The 20,893-nt window shown below is 43.1% G+C and overlaps 1 protein-coding gene across 7 annotated transcripts in view; it reads left to right on the top strand.

Moving 5' to 3' along the window:
* Positions 1 to 20,665, top strand: part of LOC110975629 (uncharacterized) — a 41,800-nt gene extending 21,135 nt beyond the window's left edge. For all 7 annotated transcript variants that reach the window (XM_022228245.2, XM_022228243.2, XM_022228248.2 and 4 more), the window contains 2 exons: positions 6,043 to 7,937; positions 9,705 to 20,665. In XM_022228245.2, coding sequence (XP_022083937.2) covers positions 6,129 to 7,937; positions 9,705 to 17,042 — 9,147 coding nt within the window. In that variant the 5' untranslated portion in view covers positions 6,043 to 6,128 and the 3' untranslated portion in view covers positions 17,043 to 20,665. The remainder of the gene's footprint in view (positions 1 to 6,042; positions 7,938 to 9,704) is intronic.
* The last annotated feature ends 228 nt before the right edge of the window (positions 20,666 to 20,893 follow it).

Below are 20,893 nucleotides of genomic sequence, written 5' to 3'. Positions count from 1 at the left end.
AAGATGCGAATTCTGAATAGAGATGGCATCATTAGGAGAAAACAGAGAAAGCGAGGGGAACCCGTGCCCAGTATTTGCAGTGGATAAACCTTTGTGCGTGCCAAACAATGGCTACATGCATTGCTTAGCATTCCTTAGAGGTGCTCTTTAACATCCAATGTGCACATTTCTTCCAAAAAAGTGCCACACACAACTGCACACAAGTATCCATATAGAGTTTCTGTCCTAATTCAGTTGCATCATGGGACTACACATTGCTGTAACGGTATGGCTAGAACATCTATCTTACAGATCCTTGTCTACTGTGCATTGTGCATGCAGATTTCACATAACTGCTAAGTTTCGTTTTGACTTTCTGCCTTCCCTTCGCATTGAAAATTACAGTTTAGGTTATGAGATACATGTACATGTAATGCACTGACATGTCACGTACTTCAGTAATTTGCTGTGGTTACGTTATGCTCATTAATGTCTATATTGCCTGATACATATGAAAGATTTTTGAAAATGCTTACGTGTGTGCTGTGAGTCATAAGGGGGGAGGTATGTGTTTTGTAGTTTCTCATTGATAAATTTCTTTGGGAATTTTAATTGGGCAAGAATTAGACATGACGACGTTCTTACATGTACATGAACATTTAGTTCTGACCAGCCAATGTGCCCCTTTTGTTTGCAGTCAGTGTGTTTTGGGTACTTGTAGCAATGCAGACCGAGTTTCATGGCTGTTTAAAGCTCTCTTGGCATTCATTGGATTGGGAAATAAATAAAAGTATAATAAACTAGAAGGATTTCCAAGCCTTCTAGGCTTTTAAATATGAAAGTTACATGTAGTTGACTTTTTATGCATTATGCAACACTGCATACAAGCACATATAAATGTATGTGCCCATTTTCTGTATACATGTAGTTCTCCCTCTTGGGGAGTCAGACAGTGCAAGGGGTCCTTGCTTTCACATGAATTTCTGGCTCTGTGCATTTTTCAATTTTCCATGATGGTAAGGTTCCACAGGCATGAATGCTATTTGCATAATATAGCCATGGACAGGGTTAGGGAGGGGGATGTGCAGTGATTCGGGAGAAAGGGACAGAAACATACTGTGTGTTCTGTAGATTGTCAGAAGAGTTTCAGCGCTCTGCCTTTGTTCTGCACGTGACCATGCACAAAATTTAAAATGGTGAATTAAGAACCAGATACGGCACTGGCACTTATTATGTAACGTGATTATATCCCTACTGTCTGATTGATGGATGGTTGATCATGTGCCAGTCAATTACATGTATTTGCCCCAACGTATAGCATGGCAACACAAAGAGAAGAGATTTTACTTGTAAATGGAAGTTCCACTGGATTGGTTATGACAAAATGTTGTAATTCATAGGTGTCGCAACTGTTGGGATCTACGGTAGTCGGTTGATGCAGGGATTTAATTGTGATTTTTTCAGTCATCGTATGAAACAAATACTTGTAATGGAAACGAAACTTTGAATAATTTCATTTGATGACGCCGGAATGGTACATTCCACCTGTCACCTCAAGAAACTACATGTATTCTTACCTTATACTCATAAATGTTGGATCGTTGTACCGGTATACTACAGCCTGTTCAAGTACGTGTACATTGATAGTATTAAGTTGTTAGTACTCTCAGGGGATGGTTCAGATAGTTGGGCCGGGTCTGTACTGTTTGTTGTGATATAATCACTATCTTGAAGCAGTCGCACCATGAGGATATGAAGACATGTAATTGGGAGTTAGAGTTTCGAAGGAATGTGAAAAATTCTTTTGAAACAGATCGTCAAACCATGGTTTTTATTGGTTGCACACATTCAGCTACATGTATGTATGTAGGGCCTATGTATACATCTACATGTGTGCATACATGTATAAATTTCTTAAGCTGTTTTAGAATTTTTTGTACACTTGACATGAAATCAATATTTTTCTTAATTGCTGCTGTGGTAGACCATTTACATGTACTCATGTACATGTACATATACCGGTTTATGTTTTGTACTGAGGTCGGCAGGTGCACACATGTACATGTTCCACCAGAAAACTTGACTCTTTTTCCTGCCCACGGGAATAACTGAACATTCCTGCATAATCAGCCTTTTGTGTTTACTCTGCTACATGTATGATATGTAGTCTGGGGTTTTTCTCTTGCGCATGCACAGGTACATGCTGCCCGGGCATTTCTTAGTTTTTTGTAATAATGAACGTGCCGCAGCCTTTAGTAATTTTAAAACTTTGGTTGTGGGCTGCACTTGTGTTTCAGCAAGCAAACATGCCTCCCTTCCGCCCCTTTCCCCCTTCTGGTCGCCTGAACTTCCACCTTGGAAAAGTCTCCACCGCATGTATACTGGTATGTATGCATTTGCCCTTGCAATTGCTGTGCACGTACATGTACCTGTGCACTGAACGCATGGCTTCCTTCTGATTCTTATTTTCTGACTCCAATATACTGCATTAATTTGTACATGTAAGACTTGAAGGTTTGGGACATACAGGGCTGTGCTGAATATCCAAATATCAGTATATTCGATCGATTAGCTACATGTAGTATTTGAATATTATTTTCCAAATTTGAATATCTGAGTGCAAAATTCATGAAAAGGAACAGGGAATTTCCTTTGTTTTAAATGAGAAAAATTGCACTTTGGAGGCTTGTTTCAAGCAGATTCAAATGAAAAAAAAACATTCAAAATGTGAGTTATTCATTTAACAATTAAAAAGGAATTGAAATTTTCAACAGGGCAAGAAGTATTATTTGTCTCTTAATCTTATTAAATCATGGCTGGAGATATTCGTAGACACGAGAAGCTATTACATTGATCATAATGTACAATTGTGTGCATTATCACAATTGATTTTGTATATGGTTTGTTCCTCAATAATCTGCCGGTTGGGACAACCGAATATTTGGATATTTGATCGAATTATAGGTCGATTGTTTGATTACTGAATTATTCGAATTGACTCTGCCCCAGGCATATACATGTAGGCTGTATTGACTAAAAAAAGCTTCTGTCTACCTGACTGCTTTTTTGTGGGTTACGTGGTTCTTGGAATGTCTCTTTTTTTTTGTTAATAATACTACACAATCCTTAGCAGGTTCTTAGTAGAGAAAAAATTCTCTTCATTTTGTAAAGTATTCACGAATGGCATTAATAGCCAAAGGCCTGATTTTCATGCGAATTTTAGTCGCGAGGTATTTGTCCATTAAAAAAGTGGTCCCAGTAAGGGCAAGAGTAGAAATAACTAGACGAACGTTTTGTTTGTCAGTTGACAAACACTGAGCTGTTTTGGGGAACTCTTTCTGTTTGATAAAAAAAGAAGTCAGAGTGGGCAGGAACACACAGCTGTTGTTAAGTCCGCAGTTCAATATTTAACACACACGCAGTACATGCACTGGCCGATTGGACTCATGCACTTCAGATGATACAGTGCTTTTACTGGTACACAACAGGCCGGAATCAAATTTGGGTCTGGGACCAATACCCTCGTTACTACAGCATGCTGATTCCTGTCTCAGTGACGAATCTGCAGAAGCACGCTCAAATGCTCGTGGCTCGCATTTTGCCAGAGGCCAAGAAACAGTGTGTATGGCTCGATTATATGCTGTACATGCATATTACAAGAATATGGCTCTTACCGCTACTGCACATACCCCTATGGGTCATGTTGCTAGCAATACCGGCAGAGGGCAGTTTTTCATCAGTAATGTGCAGCATATATGAACAGTGCAGTGAGCCCAACACCTTGGAGAGTGGATGTAGATATTTACTCAAGTGTTTGGTGGGCAATTTCAAACTTTACATGTAGCTGTCAGGATTGATTTTGTAGCAATGTTCAATGAATTAAAGGTCTTTTTAATATAACTTTCGGTCCGATGACGTCATCGGCCCAACCTTGTGCATACACTTTGCAGGCATAAAGGTGATTGTGTCTACCAATTTTCAAGCGATTCTGGAAAAATTCCCCACTGAAATCTTTTCAAAATAGATTTTAGATTTGTTTGCAACCTGTAGCCAGAGAGTGCTTGAGTGTTGCATGAGATCACTGGTGCATGCTTTGAGGAATAGTATTATGTCAAAGACATGTATACATTGTACCATTGGAAGTACGTGTAGGTTCATATCTGTCATCAATTTTGAATAATAAAGCATTTCTGGTTTGGACTAGTTTCGACCGGAAGTAAGTGTCAAGCGATCTTACGTACCGGTACATGAGAAGAAATAAACCAAAGATTACTCTACCACTTGGTACAAAAAGTAAGCTGCGGGAAGTCTTGGTTGATTTTATGTGGAATTTTGAAGATTCAACACAAATAATATTTCAGCACCTGTAATTTGACACCTGATGACGTCATCGTGACGTTATTCTTCTAGTACATCTTTGGTGTCCTAGACTTGGCTTTGTATAACTGAGATGAAGGTGCAAGATTGCCAGTTAGCTCAAAAGGGCTTTCAAAATGTGTACAAAACATATGGGGAAAAGTTACACGTCCAAAATTCTATAATAAATCAGGTGATGACGTCATGATTCGGCATGCATCTTCAGATGGTGGTCTAGCTACTGGTACATGTATGTGTCAGGTTCGAAGGGCATTGGCGACAAGGAAGGGGCATGCTACACGTACATGTATGTCTATGGGGAAAAAGTGGAGAAAAAAAGCCAAAAAAAAAAAAAAATCTTCAGAAAAAGGAGCTGTTTTTGCTGGTGCCCGGAACAGCTAAAAAAATAACTTATTAACCACTTCCTGCCGGGCCATTATCAATGTTCAGGCTCCTGGGCAGGGCACTTTTTAATTTTTTTTTTGCTTTTGAAATTTTTCAAAAGTTCATATCTTCATTTACTGCATGCATACACCCAAAAGAATGGCTGTTCTGTGTCAACTCTAATCTGACGGGCAACCTCCACTGAAGCGTGAGTATTGCAGCCACGCATGCTGCCCAGTAAAGAGCCCCTGTTATGTGGTGTCGCATAATTTCCTCTTTGTTCCAGGAATCAGCCCAGTACGTTGCTACACTGGACGGCCGGTGTTGCTGTGCAGAGCACATGGGCCATAAGGGTGAATGGGGCCATTCAACAGGCACACTGGCACAGTGAAAGCTGCACAATGTGGCCAGATTCCACGAGTGCTCGACGGTATCGTATCGGAGCGTGCGCTTTTGTCCACACTGATAATCTGCTGGCATACTTTTTCAAAACAATGACGGATTATCTAAATATAAATATAGCGGTATGTTGGGTAAGGGCAAAAGCCGTATTTAAATGACAGATTACCTCTGCTAATGGCAAGCACTCTGCATTGACAGTGTATGAACCTTCATCGCAAGTCCCAGCAGCTCGGTCTTTTGTTTCCAAATTTGGTCACCCAGGCCATGAATAAAGACCAAGTTTTCCGGTCCAGTCAACCCATTGTTTCCCATCAATGATAGAGTTACCTTCGCTGATGGCCCAAACTTTCTAGTTACAGCAAGTAAACTTTTCTAAAAATGACCAGCAACTTTCTTTTTTTTTAAAGAAAGTTCTGATTTCGGGCACCCAGCCTCTTGGACCACGCACTGTGTCTCCGGGACCAGGCACCCCATTGCTAAGTGGTTAATAGTAGACATGGTTAATCATGCTGTTGACAAGCAAATTTCTATCTATAAACATATCTGTAAACATGATTACTGAATAGCCATGGTTCAAAATAAGTACATGCTGATCTAGTGCTTTCACTGTTGCTGTGGGCCTTTGAGATTCCGCATACATTGATCTTCTCCTAGGGACACATTTTTTGTAGTCATCACCAGAGGTCAAGTATTGGCCCCTGCTGTGTATTGCTTTTGCTGTAATTTATAAATATGTGTGGAAGTGGATTGTTCAAATAAGATTGATATGTTGTATCTAGTTTTATTTGTGGTTAGTTACTGTTTCACATTTTGGTGGCTGTGATTAAACTTGGCTGTAATTTTTTGTGATTCACACATCAACATCTTCACAATAGACTGACGAAAAATGCTCAAAATTTCCTTGTACGTTTTGACCCTTAGGTGCTGAGGCAATGTTTAGATGATGACACCTGTTGGAATGCTGCAGTGCAAACTCAACCTAGCAAAGCCTTGACTGTTTGTCCACTATGGATGATCCTACAGTGCCAAGCATTAAAGACCCATTGTCTGTGGAACTGCCACTGGACTCGGTCATCACGGAGCCCTCCGGTGATTCCCCCAACACAGAGACAGATGCTCACCAAGGGACCGAGAACAACCTGGCAGTTGATGGGAAAGCGGCACCCGAGGAGCTTCCTGTAATAGCAACCCAAGGCATCATTGAGCCAGGCGGGGTGGCAATCGTTGTGCCAACTTCTCCTGTTCTGGCCCCACCTTTGGCTGTCAAAACTCAAGAGCCCTCACCTGATCCAAGTGAGGACAGAGGCTGGCTTCACAGGGATCTCTTGAGCAACACTGAGAGTGTTCCACTGGGACCGACCTCTGACCTGGAAGAAACTCATGAGGAGGTGGCGGTCGAAGAAGAAAACAGTGGCAGTGGTATTCCTAATGTGCCTTCAAATACAATGACATCAACTCAGTCTGGAGATGGAGACACCCAGTGCAGTGACACTAGTCTTGAGCATGAACCCCCTGAAAGTCCTCTCTCTCTTCATCCACTGGATGAGCAAGGTGACCCAGTCTTGGCAAACTCAGAAGCAGCCACCAAGCAGGATGTGGCATCTCAGCTCTCTCCAAAGATCAGAAATGCTGCCTTGCCGAATAGGTCTAACAGCCTGGAGGCTAAGAAGAACAGGTTACAAGACATTCTAAAGGCAAAAACAAAAGACCTGTCCATGGGTGCACAGAAACAGCTTTTCCCCCCAAAACCAGATGAAACTCACAGATCATCAGAAAATGTTGAGGCAGACAGGGATTCAGGTGATTTATGTGAGCTGCCTCCAAACACAGAAATTGTCCGTCCTGCTGTGGTGGCACAGACACCAGAACCCATACTTATCACTGACAGGGACTCACCACAGTTAAAACAGGTGGTTCAGAGGGCAGATATTTCCAGCAATGAACCACGCCTGATAATTAACAAGCCAGTGACACAGATCATGGCTAAGAGCAAACGAAAAGCAAAGAAGCCTCTCCCCAACCGATCCTCTCTGGAGAGCATGATTGATGCTGCTTCAGATTTGACTGACTTCTTCAGCATTGCAAACACCTTGGATGATAGTGAGGAAGAGGATGTTGTCGTGGTGAGTGATCATACAGAGCCGGCATCATCCAGCGTTGCTCAGACACCCAAGGACACTCCGTCTGCTGAAAGAGCGAAATGCACGAGTGTCATTAAAGCACCTGATGCAGCAACGGCTGCTCAACAAAAGGTTGCTACAACTTCCAGCTCTGATGCTCGCTCAACAGCATGGGTGGCCAGACAGGGGAATGTTGTTACATTTAGTCAGCCCACCTCCACTGCTACCGGTACCATGAACATCATCCACACCACTGCCAACCGTCCATCCAGTTCACAAGCAGAAACCCCCCAACCGTCACTGGCCCCCCAGCAGGCCGTGAACCCCCAACCGCAGGCTCAGCTGGGCCAGCCAACCCAGTATGTTCAGCAGGTGTTGCAGCCCCAGCAGCCACAGCTATCGCTGCTGCAGCAGAAGCTCATTCAGCCGTTGCAGCCTGGGAGCATCCTCCCTCAGGGCCAGATCCTGGTGCAGGGTAACATTGTGCAGGGTAACATCCTGCAGACAGGGTTGACGTCGGTGGGCGGGGTGCAGCAGACAATCTCGTCAACTGGTAGTCTCATCATGCAGCAAGCACAGCAGCCAGCACAGCAGCAGTTTGTGCCATTGCAGCAAGTTCCAGTAGGATCACCTGTGATCCAGCAAACTGCAGTCATACCATCTGTGTACCAAAGTCAACTTCCAATTATACAACAGGTAAATTAGAATTGGTGTCTACATGTACATATACTTGTCCAATTATAAAAATGCTTGTTAATCTACAGTACAAAAAAAACCCCTGATATGGAGTAATTTTTCGTGTATTTTATAATTTTGTACTTGCAACTTGAACCAACAGAAAAGTAATGTTTTCAAAGGCTGATCATTGTTTACAAAAAGGGACACTTTGCATTTAACTAAAGGGGTGCCCTATTTGGATGTGAACCCCAAAATACAAGTCAGGCATATTTCAGTGAGGGTTACTGTCTTTAAAGTTATTGATAACCGCTTGAGAACAAAGAAGCTGCAGGAAAAAGAGAAAAGAAATTGAAGGAACAAAACAGAAGAAAGAGGTTAATGTCTTACTGCGATCTTAACTCTACAGGCGTTTGTTAATATTAGATTCGCAAATACCTCAGACAGTCTCCCTATTCAACAATGTGCAACTTGACTGTGTATTAACATTTGATATTGCCCGCATGGAAGTGATAATGCCCGCTGCTTAAATCACATGCTGATGCCTGGATATGAGACAGTTTAATCAATTCTGATTGGTCAAGAGTCTGTATGCATGCAGCTCGCCACTTGTGTACTAAGTCCATATAAGGAGATTCTTTTGGACAATTGTAAAGTAAATGGACGGGGGTGTTCAGGAAATGACAGTAAAATTCTACAACAAAATTGTTGAAAATCCATCGTATATTCTGTTGACTCTCTGACTAAGTTTTTTGAATGGTAGTAAACGTGTGTTTGGACGGTCTTAAACTAACATTTAAGGTTCAGGAGATTGAACACTGATAATGCCTTCACCTGCGACTTGGACGTAGTCACATCCATTCTCCTTAGCCAGTCTTAAATGCATGTTTAAGACCGGCCAAGTTTATATTTATTCCGGTAATAAAGTATCTCAACACGGATGGTCTTTAACCCCTTCGCACCGGGAGGCGGCTATAGCCGCTGTAAAAATTGAGATCCTTAGCCCGCTTTTCAGCTATTATTCTCGGCCCACGCTCGAGCGAACACGGTGAAAGAAGGCAGACCCTGGCTCTTGTGTATATGGTAATTGGTCTCTGTGTGTAGCCCAGAAATGAAAAGACCAATTTTGCATCATAATCGCCAGATTCACAATAGTCCCCACTTTGAAAAGAGGCAACGGGAATGTGGAAGCTTAAGTAGAGCCGCATGCCACCGAACAATCAGCCTTTTCACCGTATAATTCAAAGAATTTGCGGTTTGGCAGGTAGCCTTCGTGGCCAAGCAAGGCTGGAATTCTGGGAGTCGGCTTTTGGAAAGAAATTCCCGCCGAGAAGGGGTTAATGAAATTTTGAAGATCAGGTTATCCTTGTTTACACACGTGATTGATACACAAACCTTATTCTCAACATAAAAGCAATCACTTGTTTTGAATATATAGCCAGGGGTGTGAAAGTTAGCTTTTTGTCTGATTTCGGCTTTTTTTGTTTAGATTTTTAATCTGAATTTCAGCTTTTTTGTACACCTGCTCTCTACAAAATTATGGGATCTCTCTAAATTTCACCTATTTTCCCTAGCTTTTTCAGCTTACTTTATGTGGCCACATACAACCCTGATAGTACAGAAACAAATAATTTAAAATGAGACAGCATTGTTGGGAGAATGATATAGTACATCTGTGTCACTCACGTAAAATGACCAGATCAAACTGGAGTTTACTAAACATTACTGACATGAGAATACCGTACATAATCTTGAACTCTATCTTCTACCTGTTTATTTCTTTTTCAGACTGCTCATCAACTTCCAGTGAGCAGCACGCCACAAGCAAACAACACAATCTTCACCTGTAGCTCACCCACACCCACCCTCATCAAACCCCAGCAGACGGTGTTTCTGCTCCAGCGAGGTGACACCCTGAAGCTCGACAGCCACGGCAACCTGATAGTCGTCGGGAAGGAGAGCCAAGAGGGAAACACAGGGCAGTTGCCCATCATCCAGCCTGGCAGCTCCATACTCCCCGTCAACACCGTTAAGAATCTGCTGAACACTCGGCACCACTGTGACACCTCTGTCTCCCAGGAGCCTGCAGGGATGACAGTTTCTTCCAGTGTAGCACAAAGAGGTTTCCTAGCGAGTACCACTGCATCACAGGGATCGGTAATGCAGGTGACTCCAACAGTTTCTGGCCACACGGCCATCAGCTCCTTCAATCGGCCTGTCGTCATTGGGAAGCAGCCAGTCGCTAGTGTCCAGCCTCAAAGGCAAAAGTCGCTGTGCCCCAATCCTGAGCTGGAGCTCATGCAATCAACATCATGCACCAGTGGGTCAGACATCAGCGCAACTCCCACCAGAGATGCTGACTCTGGTTCTATGAAGTCCGAGGTGATAACGACTGGAAGTGGGACATCAGAGGTACCTACCACTGCCTCAACTAAAGGAGGCATCAAGATATTCCAGTGTGAGAAGTGCAAAAAGCTGTTTGTTAGCAAGGCGAGTCTTTTCAACCATTTGGCAGCTGAGATGCACACTGACAATATTCCTGAGCATGTCAGACTGCCATACAGGTGCAACGCATGTGACGCAAGATTTGCATTTAAGGCTTCGCTGTCCTTCCACCACAGCAGACCTTGTGTGCCAGAGAAGCCAGCATTTAACATAATCTGTTCCATTTGTAAGCTTCGCTTCAAAGCCTTGGTAGACTTAGAGAGGCATGTTGTCAGGTGTCATCACTTGCTGCCGAGCCAGAATCCAGAATTTGTAAACAAGGATCCTGATGAAAAGCAGGACAAATACCTGCTGCCAAGATGTGCAAGAATTTTTCCAAAACCAGTGCCATCAACTCTGGCGGACAACCCAGCTGCTAAGAAGTGGAATGCAACTTTCAAGAAGGCTTGTGTGGCTAAGGAAGTGAAATCAGAAGGATTGTCAGTCATAACAGAGACCGCAGATTCAGAATCTAGGCCACCAATAAAACTTGTCATGAGTGTGAAAAGAAAGAAAAAGAGTAGGCACCACAGCAAGAAACGGAGACGATCATCCTCTGAGCATGGTAGATCAGCTAGTCACTGTGCAGCCAAGGTTCTGAAAGACCAAAATGCCAATACTAGGAATTTGATCAACACCCACGGGAGATACCTGAACAAATCTCAGCGGCCCTTCTCTTGCAAGATTTGTTCCAAGGGGTTCACCTCAGAGCACTGCTTGTTGGAGCATATCAAAACACACATCAAGCCATTCAGCTGCAGCTTGTGCGGATGGAAGTCTGCCCGCAAAGACAACGTCCTGAAGCACATTCAACTGCAGCATGGTGGGCCGGAATACCGCAGGAAAAGAGCCTCCAAATCCAAAAAATCACAGCCGTCACCTGTAAGTAGTGAGGGTGAGGAGGAAGACTTGATGGAAGTCGAGGGAGAAGTAAGACCTGTGGGTGAAGAAGATGAACGCTCGGACAACGAAGATCCTGAAATGGAGCTAGATGATGACGATTTGCCAAATGATTACTTTGGAAGTGAAAAATACCATGGTTATGACGACAGCAGTGATGATGACAACTCTAGAGGTGGCACTCGTAAGACAGACAAGAAAGCTTCTGATAAACATGCTGATAAAGGTGCATCAGGTAATCAAGGAAAGGATGGCAATGGGAAAGAACCTACAACACCTGTTCCACCGGATCACAATTACATAACTCATATGCAGTCATCCCCGGACAGTACTGATCCAACCCAGGAAAAGGAAAGTGGCGCTAATAATGCTAGGCCATCCAAAGAAGTGGACAGATCAGGCACTGGTATAGCTCCCGATGTGACATATTCAAGCAGTGAAAAAACTCAAGTGAAAAAAGATTACACTCATTTACCAGAGACTGATGTGAGTAAACTATGTTCTCAGGATGGGATGGAAATCTCAGACCAGCAGGAGCAGTTGTGCAGCACTGCCCGCCATAACAAAGGCATGGGTGATTTAAAAATAAAAGTAAACAGCTCTGAAATCGACTCACACACATCCGGTCAAACCACAGAGGCTGCCAGTTCTGAGCAGTTGAAGTCCAGTAAGAATACACCATCTATTGTTAATGAGAATTCACAAGGTCTAGAGTCTTCCATAGGGAGCTCTTCTGATGCTCATAGAGTCCAGGTGCTTTCCTCCCAAGAATCTGGCTCCAGTGACAGTTCTGTAACCCCTAAAACCAAAGACACAATAATTTCCATTCCTAAAGTGATTCCTGCTTGTTCAGAAGATACTGATAATGGCACAGATGCATCAACAGAACAGAACACTGAGTTAGTGCCTGCCTGTGTAACACAAAAGCAGCAAGATCAAGATTCCCTGGACTGTGATGCTAGTACTATAGTTAAACATTTTGCCTTTGATGTTGTAAAAGTAAGCAAAAGCCCAGATGATGCTGGAACCCAGACTCGTTTGAGTAATGACCTCTCAGCTGAAGGTAAAACCCACCAAACTGAACTTTTATCAATATCAGATGAGGGAGTTCAAACTGACACCATTAAGGTCACTTCAGAGGTTCTGCCAGGTGATTCAGAAAACACTTCTCTAAATGACCATGAGGATGATGTGGTTGAAAACAAGGGCTCTATTAAATCACTCAGCGACTTTGATTCTGATGAAGATATTCTGGAGTGGACAAGCTCTGACCATGACTCTGATGAAGAATCTGTTTTAGCAGAAGATGGTGTCTCCAAGATACAGCCAAGACCAATCCTCCTAAGGGATGAAGAGGAAAGTCAGACAGGGGCCTCAGAGGCCCTTGATGAAAGTGTTGTCATTGACGATGAAAACCTCGAAATAAGACCCAAGTATCTTAAAGCTCACGAAGTGGCATCCAACAATGAGACTTTTGATGATACAGACAGAGCTGATGAGGTTGGTTCAAGAAATACCTATTACACAGTTTTAAATGCAGAGGGCAGTGAGAGTGACCCACATGAAGATGGCTATGTGGCTTTCATGGATGGGACTGCTGAAGCAGAGATTCCAGAATCGACTGAAACTGATAATGTCTTTCCAGTCAGCTCACCGGCCACTGAACCAGTTCATATTGATTGCCTAGAAGGTGAGGATGAATCCAGTGTAACAGATGTCAGCCAAGAGCAAGCTAAGTGTAGCACAAGTCCAGATGTTAGGGTAAAAACTGAATACCTGACCTTGGATGAAGCAGATATGGATGACATCCCTGCCAATGAAACATTAAGCATCCAATCACCAAGGGAATCTGGAGTATCATCTCACTCAAGAGCATTAGATCATCCGGTTGAAATGGACAGCCACGAAGGAGAAAGTCCTGAGGAGGAAGTTGAGGATGACATTGAGCAAGTTCGGGTTCCCAGACCACAGCTTCCCAAGCAGTGCAGAGATTTGTCAGTAGACAGTACAGTTAGGGTAAAACAGGAGCCTGTTAATCTTGAAGAAGCAGACCCACAAGTTGTACATGTAAATATACCTGCTGATGGGTATGTAGGGGGCTCTCTAAGAAAGGCTGTGTCTCCTTTGTGTAGTTCACATGATATGGGGGGTATGCATACTTCAGAGTTGCCAAGTGCCACCAAGAATGAAACTCCGAATGAAAATCGGGCTACCAGTCCAAGAAGGCGTGAGGGAGTAGACCTTGTTGATAAACAGCAGCAAACATCCAAGTCTCTGTCTCTTTCAAACTCGGCTGAAACCAGACAAGCTGTACCTCAAACAAGCAAGCCATCCAGAGAGCAGGTCTTGCCCATCATTTCTGCGGTCAGTTCCCTGCGTGAAGCTGCAGACAGAATTGAGGGCACTAATCCACCACGAAAGAGTGTCATCCTGGAGGCATTAAATCGTCCCAGCCAACAGTATCCTCCACAACAGTTTGGACCCACCTCTCCTAGCTTTGATCCCAGAGCAATGTACAATGCCATAGGAGTTCCCATGATGGATCCGTCGACGGGACAGCCTTACCTTCCCAGGTTTCCTCATCCTAGTAATCCCTATATCTCCATGTTTCATTCTGGGTCGTTGGTGGATCCAAGGGATCCGTATTTCCCTGGACACCTCCCTGTGCCTCCACCTGCTGCAATGAACTACTGCCATCGACCTCCTCATATGGGTGCTACTCTGCCAGAATCTAGGTTCCCTTCACCAAATTGCTTCCCGCCAGTGATGGATAGGGGAGATAGTTATCCGGAAAGCCGTGACTATCAGGTTCTTGAGAAGCAGCGTCCGAACATGCATAAAATGCCTCCTGACAAGCATCAGCGGGAGCGTCTGCCAAGAAATAGGTGGGAAAAGCAGAAGCACCAACATCTGAGGAAACGCCTGCAAGAAAGACAGCAGTTCCGCATGCAGAATGGGTATCCACCTCATGGATACCCGTCACCCAAGGCTGCCTTCTCATCAGCTAGTCCAGGCTCTACCCAGCCAGACAGGTTCATTTTTCCCAAGTATCCATATGAAGAGAGCGTTGGGAACCACATGATGAGAAACCCCACCAACAGGGAACCGGCAGATGCAGTAATCAGTGCCAGCAGTCATTATCACAAGGCAAATTCAAGGAGGCAGCGTTCAGAGGAAACCCGACCGCATGATCTGCAGATTGTACCAACACCCCATGAATTCAGTGAGATTGGTAAGCAGCCCATTCACCTAGAGCAGAACAACCCCCATGGCACATCCTCTCAACCCATGGGGGATCCTTACTCCCACGCAGCACACATTCCTGGGAGACCAGTCGCTCAAGGTGAGACTCCCATTTCTGCCAGAGCCACTGCTCCTCCCTTAAGACAAGGATTGCCTGGTGATACCAGTGTCCCTCAGGTCATCAGTGGAACTGCTCCAAACCATGAGATAAACATACCCAGGCAGGTGGACAATGGGTTACAAAATGATCAACCTCCTCCCCTGGTCTATCAAGGACCGCAGAAAGCACAGGATCTTTCTCTGCAGAAGCCAACAGAAACCCCTATAAATAATCTCCCATCTAAAGGCCATCCTTTGGAAGGTCCCAGCAGAAGAGAGTCTACTGACCCAGTTGACGTACCCAGTGACCCTGAAAAGACTGTTCAGTTTTCAGAGTACGCACGCGAGCCACAGAATGGTGCAGAAGTAACGTCTCCACGGGACAGCATGCAGCCAATCTCGAAGCCACTACCTCCTGCCCCTCCACCACCTGCCTTGCATTCTCTTTATGATGATCCACCAGGGAAGTTGCCCTATGGCCAGGGAGAAAGCATGGAGAGCAGAATTAGCCATCCACCTTTGGCACATCAGCATCACCCTCCCCCAGAGTATATGCCAGGAACAAGTGGATCCTTTATTCCACCACCCATTCATGTTGGCCCCTCTCATATCCCTTCCAGTCTACCCAGTCCTAAATCCGTACCTTGTTCGCCAAAGAAACGCCATTCCTCCTCAGGATCATCTGACCAGCAAAAATCACCAAGACGCCGAAAGAGATCAAGGGCAGATGAGAACCCAGAGGATAGGCCATATGCTTGCCACATCTGTGGTAATCGTTTCAAACGTTCAAACAACTTAACTGATCATGTGCGGATCCATTCACGGCCATACAAATGTGGTGAGTGCAGTTTTGACACTACTCGTTGGCAATACTTGGCAGACCACCTCAAAAAGAACCACAGCTTTGAAGGTGATGCCAAAGAGCTGGAAATGATGTTCAAGTCTGGGAAGCGACTTAAACCCACTGATCACATTCCAGAAACTTGTTACCAACCATTGGCATCAAAGTCCAAAATTGATGAAGTGACTGTCCGTCCTGTACGAAATGGCTTTTCCCCAGGCTCCAGAAGCATGGTTGTGCCTCCTTCCACTATCATTCTCCCGCGTGGGTCAGATATTGTTCATCGGGGCAGGAGTAGAAAGAGGTCACATCATGTTGATGATGATCAGGATGAAGATCTAGTTGATTTCTTTGGAGTTGCTGCTAACCAGGAAGATGAAGACTCAACTGTTACACCAGTCACCCTGTCTAAGGTCAGTCCAAAGGAGGAGTTAGATGATGCTGAATCAGGCAGTGCAAATGGGTCCCAGATATCTCCAGGAAGTGCTCAAGCACAGACATCCCCAAAGGAGAGCCCTATCACCCCACCCAAATCAGATGCCACTTGGTCCAAGAGGAAGCAGCTGATTCCCATCAAGGTAACCGAAGACCTTGTTCAAGAGGAAATAACCTCTGGTCTGAAAACTACTTCCACATCTCCTCAAGAAAATGGCGAAGTAAACCATGACTACGACTTGATGGTGAACAGAATGGAAGAACACATCCTAGAGGAGGCAAAGAAAGAGGAGCTTGAACAAGAGGAAAGCACTGGCAAGGAAGACTTTAAGCAAGAAGACAATGAAGAAAAGGTTGACGCAACTCTAGAGGATGAGACCAGAGAAGATGAAATGGAGGAGGAAGACAAAGAGGGTAGCAGTTCAATTGATTCCAGTGATCAAGATTGCTCAGCTACCTATCATGTGACCACCAAGGTTAATGATTCTGTGGATGAATCTGATGAAGATGTAATGTACACTCCATCTGGAAGGCCAAAGCGCAGAACTGGCAACTACACCTTTAAGGGGAAACAACGAAGACACAGTGAGAATGAAGACCCAGAGTACAAACCTAACAGACAGAGGCCCTTTAGAAAGAAACGTGGAATCATGCTTAAGATCCACATCAAGAGGGGTAAGAAGCGCGGTCGCCCAAGGAGCAAGGCAGTCTCTGACTCGTCCAGTTTTCGTGCGGAGGCCCTCTCTACTCACATTGGTGGGGGCCTCGACCTGACACCGTACTACACTATCGTAGACACCAACAGTGGGGATCTTGACCGGCGGCCATACCAGTGCAAGTTCAACGATTGCAACAAGCGCTTCAAGAGCAAACAGCACATGAGGGAGCACCTTTTCACCCACCTGAAGCCTTACAAGTGCGATGGGTGCGGGATGGGATTTGCACGGACTGACTATCTTGCCATGCACATGAGAGACATGCACAAAATGTCGCCGACCAGGGCAGACCTGTACAATAAAAGGAAGTGTGCCAATGGCCGTGCCATGGCCTGTCGCATGAGACCGAGCAAGGACAAGCGACGACAGGAGCTTCAACAGAGCTTTCAGATAAACAAAGAACTCTGAGAGGCTTGATAACTTTTCTACAGCTGTGATAGTGTTATTCGTGGCCGGACAAGAGTTCCAACGTGAGCAGCTACAGCGTGCAGAATGCTGTTGGAGGGGTGCATGCTGTTGTGTTCATGCAGCCATTAGCGGGGTTCAAAGAAGTGGAAAGTCAAGCTTGAACATAATTTTTAAGCTTGCTTTTTGAAAGAGTGGTTTACAAGGGCTGTGTGTTAGCATGAATGGCAGCAGGTTTGGGATTACAGCCTGTCTCCCATAACGTCCCCTTGACTCCATGTTATATGTAAGCTGAAGAGACAACAAATTCAGTGCTTTGCAAAGGATGAAGGGGGTGAAGAATAGGGTGTTTTTGTATTATGGATTTTTTTTTGGTGAGATACAGGAAATGAACTTACTTTTGTTTGTATGTATTTTGTATTTGTTCAACAAGTTGACGTAGGAGGGATGGCCCTGTCTGATTAAAATTTGTGGTGGCTATTTGTGAAACTCGCATTCACATAGAGGAATGGAGCATGTTATGGAGACAAACTGATTAATTTCTGAGAAAAATCAGTTGACTTTTCCTCTTGTTTCATTTACGTATCTCATTTTCAGAACTTGTAATCATAGATACCGTGCAAAGTATTTTCGTAAAATGTTTTGACAGCTCAAGCCTAGCTGGCAATCTTCCAAGTGTGAGGATGCACACAAATACATGAACCAAAGCAGCTTTGTAGGTGTGTCCGTGGAAAAGCTCATGAATCCATAGTAAGATTCATTGGGAGTGAACAAAAGACTTCAGTGACAACATTGGCGCATGTCCATTACTCTTGAGAATTCTTTCGTGAAAAAGCTAAAATAAGCTGTGAAAGTGCCTTTTTATACTGAACATTTATGTACAGTTTTTCATTTGTCAGTAGATAGATTTTATTGTTACATAAGTGTGTTAATTTTTATACATGTATTTCCATTTATCTTGCGTACTCTTTTTATAGTCACTTGCTTGGATTTCAAGGAATCTCATCAAATTGAGAAAATGATTTTTGTTACATATTGTATGATACTCGAGCAACAGGAGTTGAAAAGTCAGTCATGGTCAATCAAGCCAGCACACCCAGACTTCACTCTTTAATCCTGTCTCTCATACTGCATTTAGAGTACTGTAAGCAAGCATCCAAATAACCAATTTTTTGGGGGGGGTACCTTGAGACATGCCATTTCCTCCATTCAGAAAACTTCATCATGGAATTTATACAGAACAACAGAGGGCGCTTTGTAAATAGCAACCACATCACTTGTGCCCCCACTTCTAGAGGCGTGGAGTGGGTAGGTACAATTTGCATTTGGACATGCTGAAACCTGTCTGTGTGTGTGGTAGGCATACATGTGTGACAGCTGGAGCACCCAGGTCAGGGGATAGCCTCTGGCCCCAGTCTAAATTATGTAGCTGTGGTTGGCACTTGTGCCCATGTTAGTGGCAAATTATTGGCTGAAGCAGCTTTCAATAGATTTGTATGTAATAACCCTGTAATATGATGATGTCTCGCTTTGTTTAAATGTGTGTTTCCTATGGCAGTGAGGTGGGATGAGATCCATCCAGTCCACATCGCAAAGCACACATGCAAACAGAACGTAACCTCATTGTGTTTTAGATTTATTGAAAGATAAAGCAGCATTATTTGGATACAACCTTCTCTCAGATGGAAAAACACCTGTGAATTGAATTCATACCTTTGCTCTTGATTGAATAGGGCCAATAGAAAGCTTGTTGGATGATCCCCTAACAGAGCATGAGGCAAGAGCGATAGCCTACTTATGTGTTCCCAGAAGTTGACCATTCAAGAAATCTCAGCGTCTTGATGAAAATCTCTGGGGTGCTTTTCACTATCCTTTTTTTACACAGTTGTGCTGTAACTCCTGCATGCTTTCAGAACCGTAATGCTTCCACACTAGAGAGCATCTTATCTAAAAGGGCAAAAATTACTGTTTTTAATTTTGTTAGAAAGAAAATGGTTTAACTATTTTGATTGTGTATTACAGAAATGTGTGCGTAATTTTTGGTTAAATTTTCATGTTGTTTTATCAGTCTTTACACTTATATCCTTACAAATCAAAAGTATTCAGCATTTCAAAGTCACAGCACATATAAACACATTCCATTTCGTCCTCATTAACTGACATCACAAACTTATGCCCTTAATTTTTACAACAGTCTAGATATTTGTCATCTCGATAATGAGTCTTGGCTTAGAACCGAAGATAAATGTTTGACTTTTTATTTGACAGAGTGTCAGTATCAATTTCCTCATCCAAGTTCAAACTTGTTATTTCCAACCTCCAAAGGGTGAAGATTGAATGAACAAGTAAAACATTAAATTTTGCTACCATGGTAGTTTTTATAGTTATTTCATTACCAGAACAATTTTTGCCTGCCAAGGGTTGTAGGCCTATTGCCAGTGACTTTCTGTCTCCATGCCTGATTTTGGCATTCATCCAAGACGGATCTTTGAAATCTGAAACACATTTAATAATTCAAAGCATACCAAAGACTTTATATTTTGAAAAGGGAAAATTTGACAGTTCATTAAACTTTTAGGAGCAAACAAAACGAGCAATTATTTTTAACAGAGAAAACTCAGACATCACTGAGTGTTACACATTACATTACATTAAGTGTTACACGGAAAACTTCACTTGGTGAAGTTTGATCTTGATCAGAAGGGTTGGTTTACCCGTTGTTCACCAACCTGTTTGTCCAGGATGTAGAAAATCAAATGGATAGTTGCAGAAGTGAAGATAAGACAGGCTGGGAAAAACAGTAAAAATAATCATTACTTCAGGCAAGGTGAAAATACTTTTATGGAAATGTGAATTGAAGTGATTTTGGTGTGTTTCACAGTTTTCAGTCTCTCTTTTTTCGCATGTAATTTTTGAAATGGTGTCTTTCAAACAATTTCCTCTTTGGAACACTGAGAAATTCCAGAATACATGTAGTTGCCTTCTCAGTTTAAAATTATCGTAATATACGAAGTCCCTTTCTTTTTTAAAACACATTAATGAGAAATATGGAAGTGTTATCACAGTACATGTATTTTTCTATTATTTTCTTGAATATCTAGTGGGCTTTGTGGAGGTAAAGTGAGATGGTCACATTTGAATTCCACTTATCACTCTGGATGGTAAAATTTTTCTCAGTCACCAATGTGTTCCCTGTAGCTTCTCTTTGGTCACCCCTTAAAGTTTTCACCACCTTGCCTTTATGTTCAATTTTGTCTACACACAGGCTGTGTACATTGTACATGTACATGTATAGCTGTGAACAGTGGCTTGCTCTCATGGTCAAAAGGGCAACAGCTTCTTCAAGTTACTATACCTTGATAATTCAGTCAAGTCATCAAGTGTCGGTGAAAGAAATATGGAAAGGTTCCAGAGATTAGTTTTTTATACTGATGTGAGCTTCTGAATGGAAAGTCTCCCAATTTTTGTATTTAAGGTAGTATTTACTCAATTTTGATATGAAAATGTAGTTCTGTACAGCAAACTTAGAAAAGCAACTTCATAAATAAATATTACTTTAATTTAAGCATAAAGTAACTAAAATAGCTGACAATTTAAAACATTATTAAAACAAAATTGAAGAAAAATTCTTGTCAGGTGTTTTGGTCAAAAGTAGTTGTTTCATATAGGCTTGAACTTCTTGTGGGTCGGCTGCCTGTGGGCATCATCCCTACAAATTGCACACTATTTCAACAGTTCAAAAATGAACCTTACAGTTTTTAAAGTTACATCTGAAACCCATTTGTTTTAACCATTTTAGAATTCTTCTGAAACAGAATATGTGTGCAACTCGGCCCTTTTCAGTTTGGCTTTGG

The sequence above is a fragment of the Acanthaster planci genome, linkage group LG06, assembly GCF_054643075.1.
Source record: "Acanthaster planci isolate LZ-2023a linkage group LG06, COTS_SCS, whole genome shotgun sequence".
NCBI lineage: Eukaryota > Metazoa > Echinodermata > Asteroidea > Valvatida > Acanthasteridae > Acanthaster > Acanthaster planci.
The sequence above is the reverse complement of the archived record's forward strand: the minus strand, read 5'-3'. Positions and strand labels throughout refer to the sequence as shown.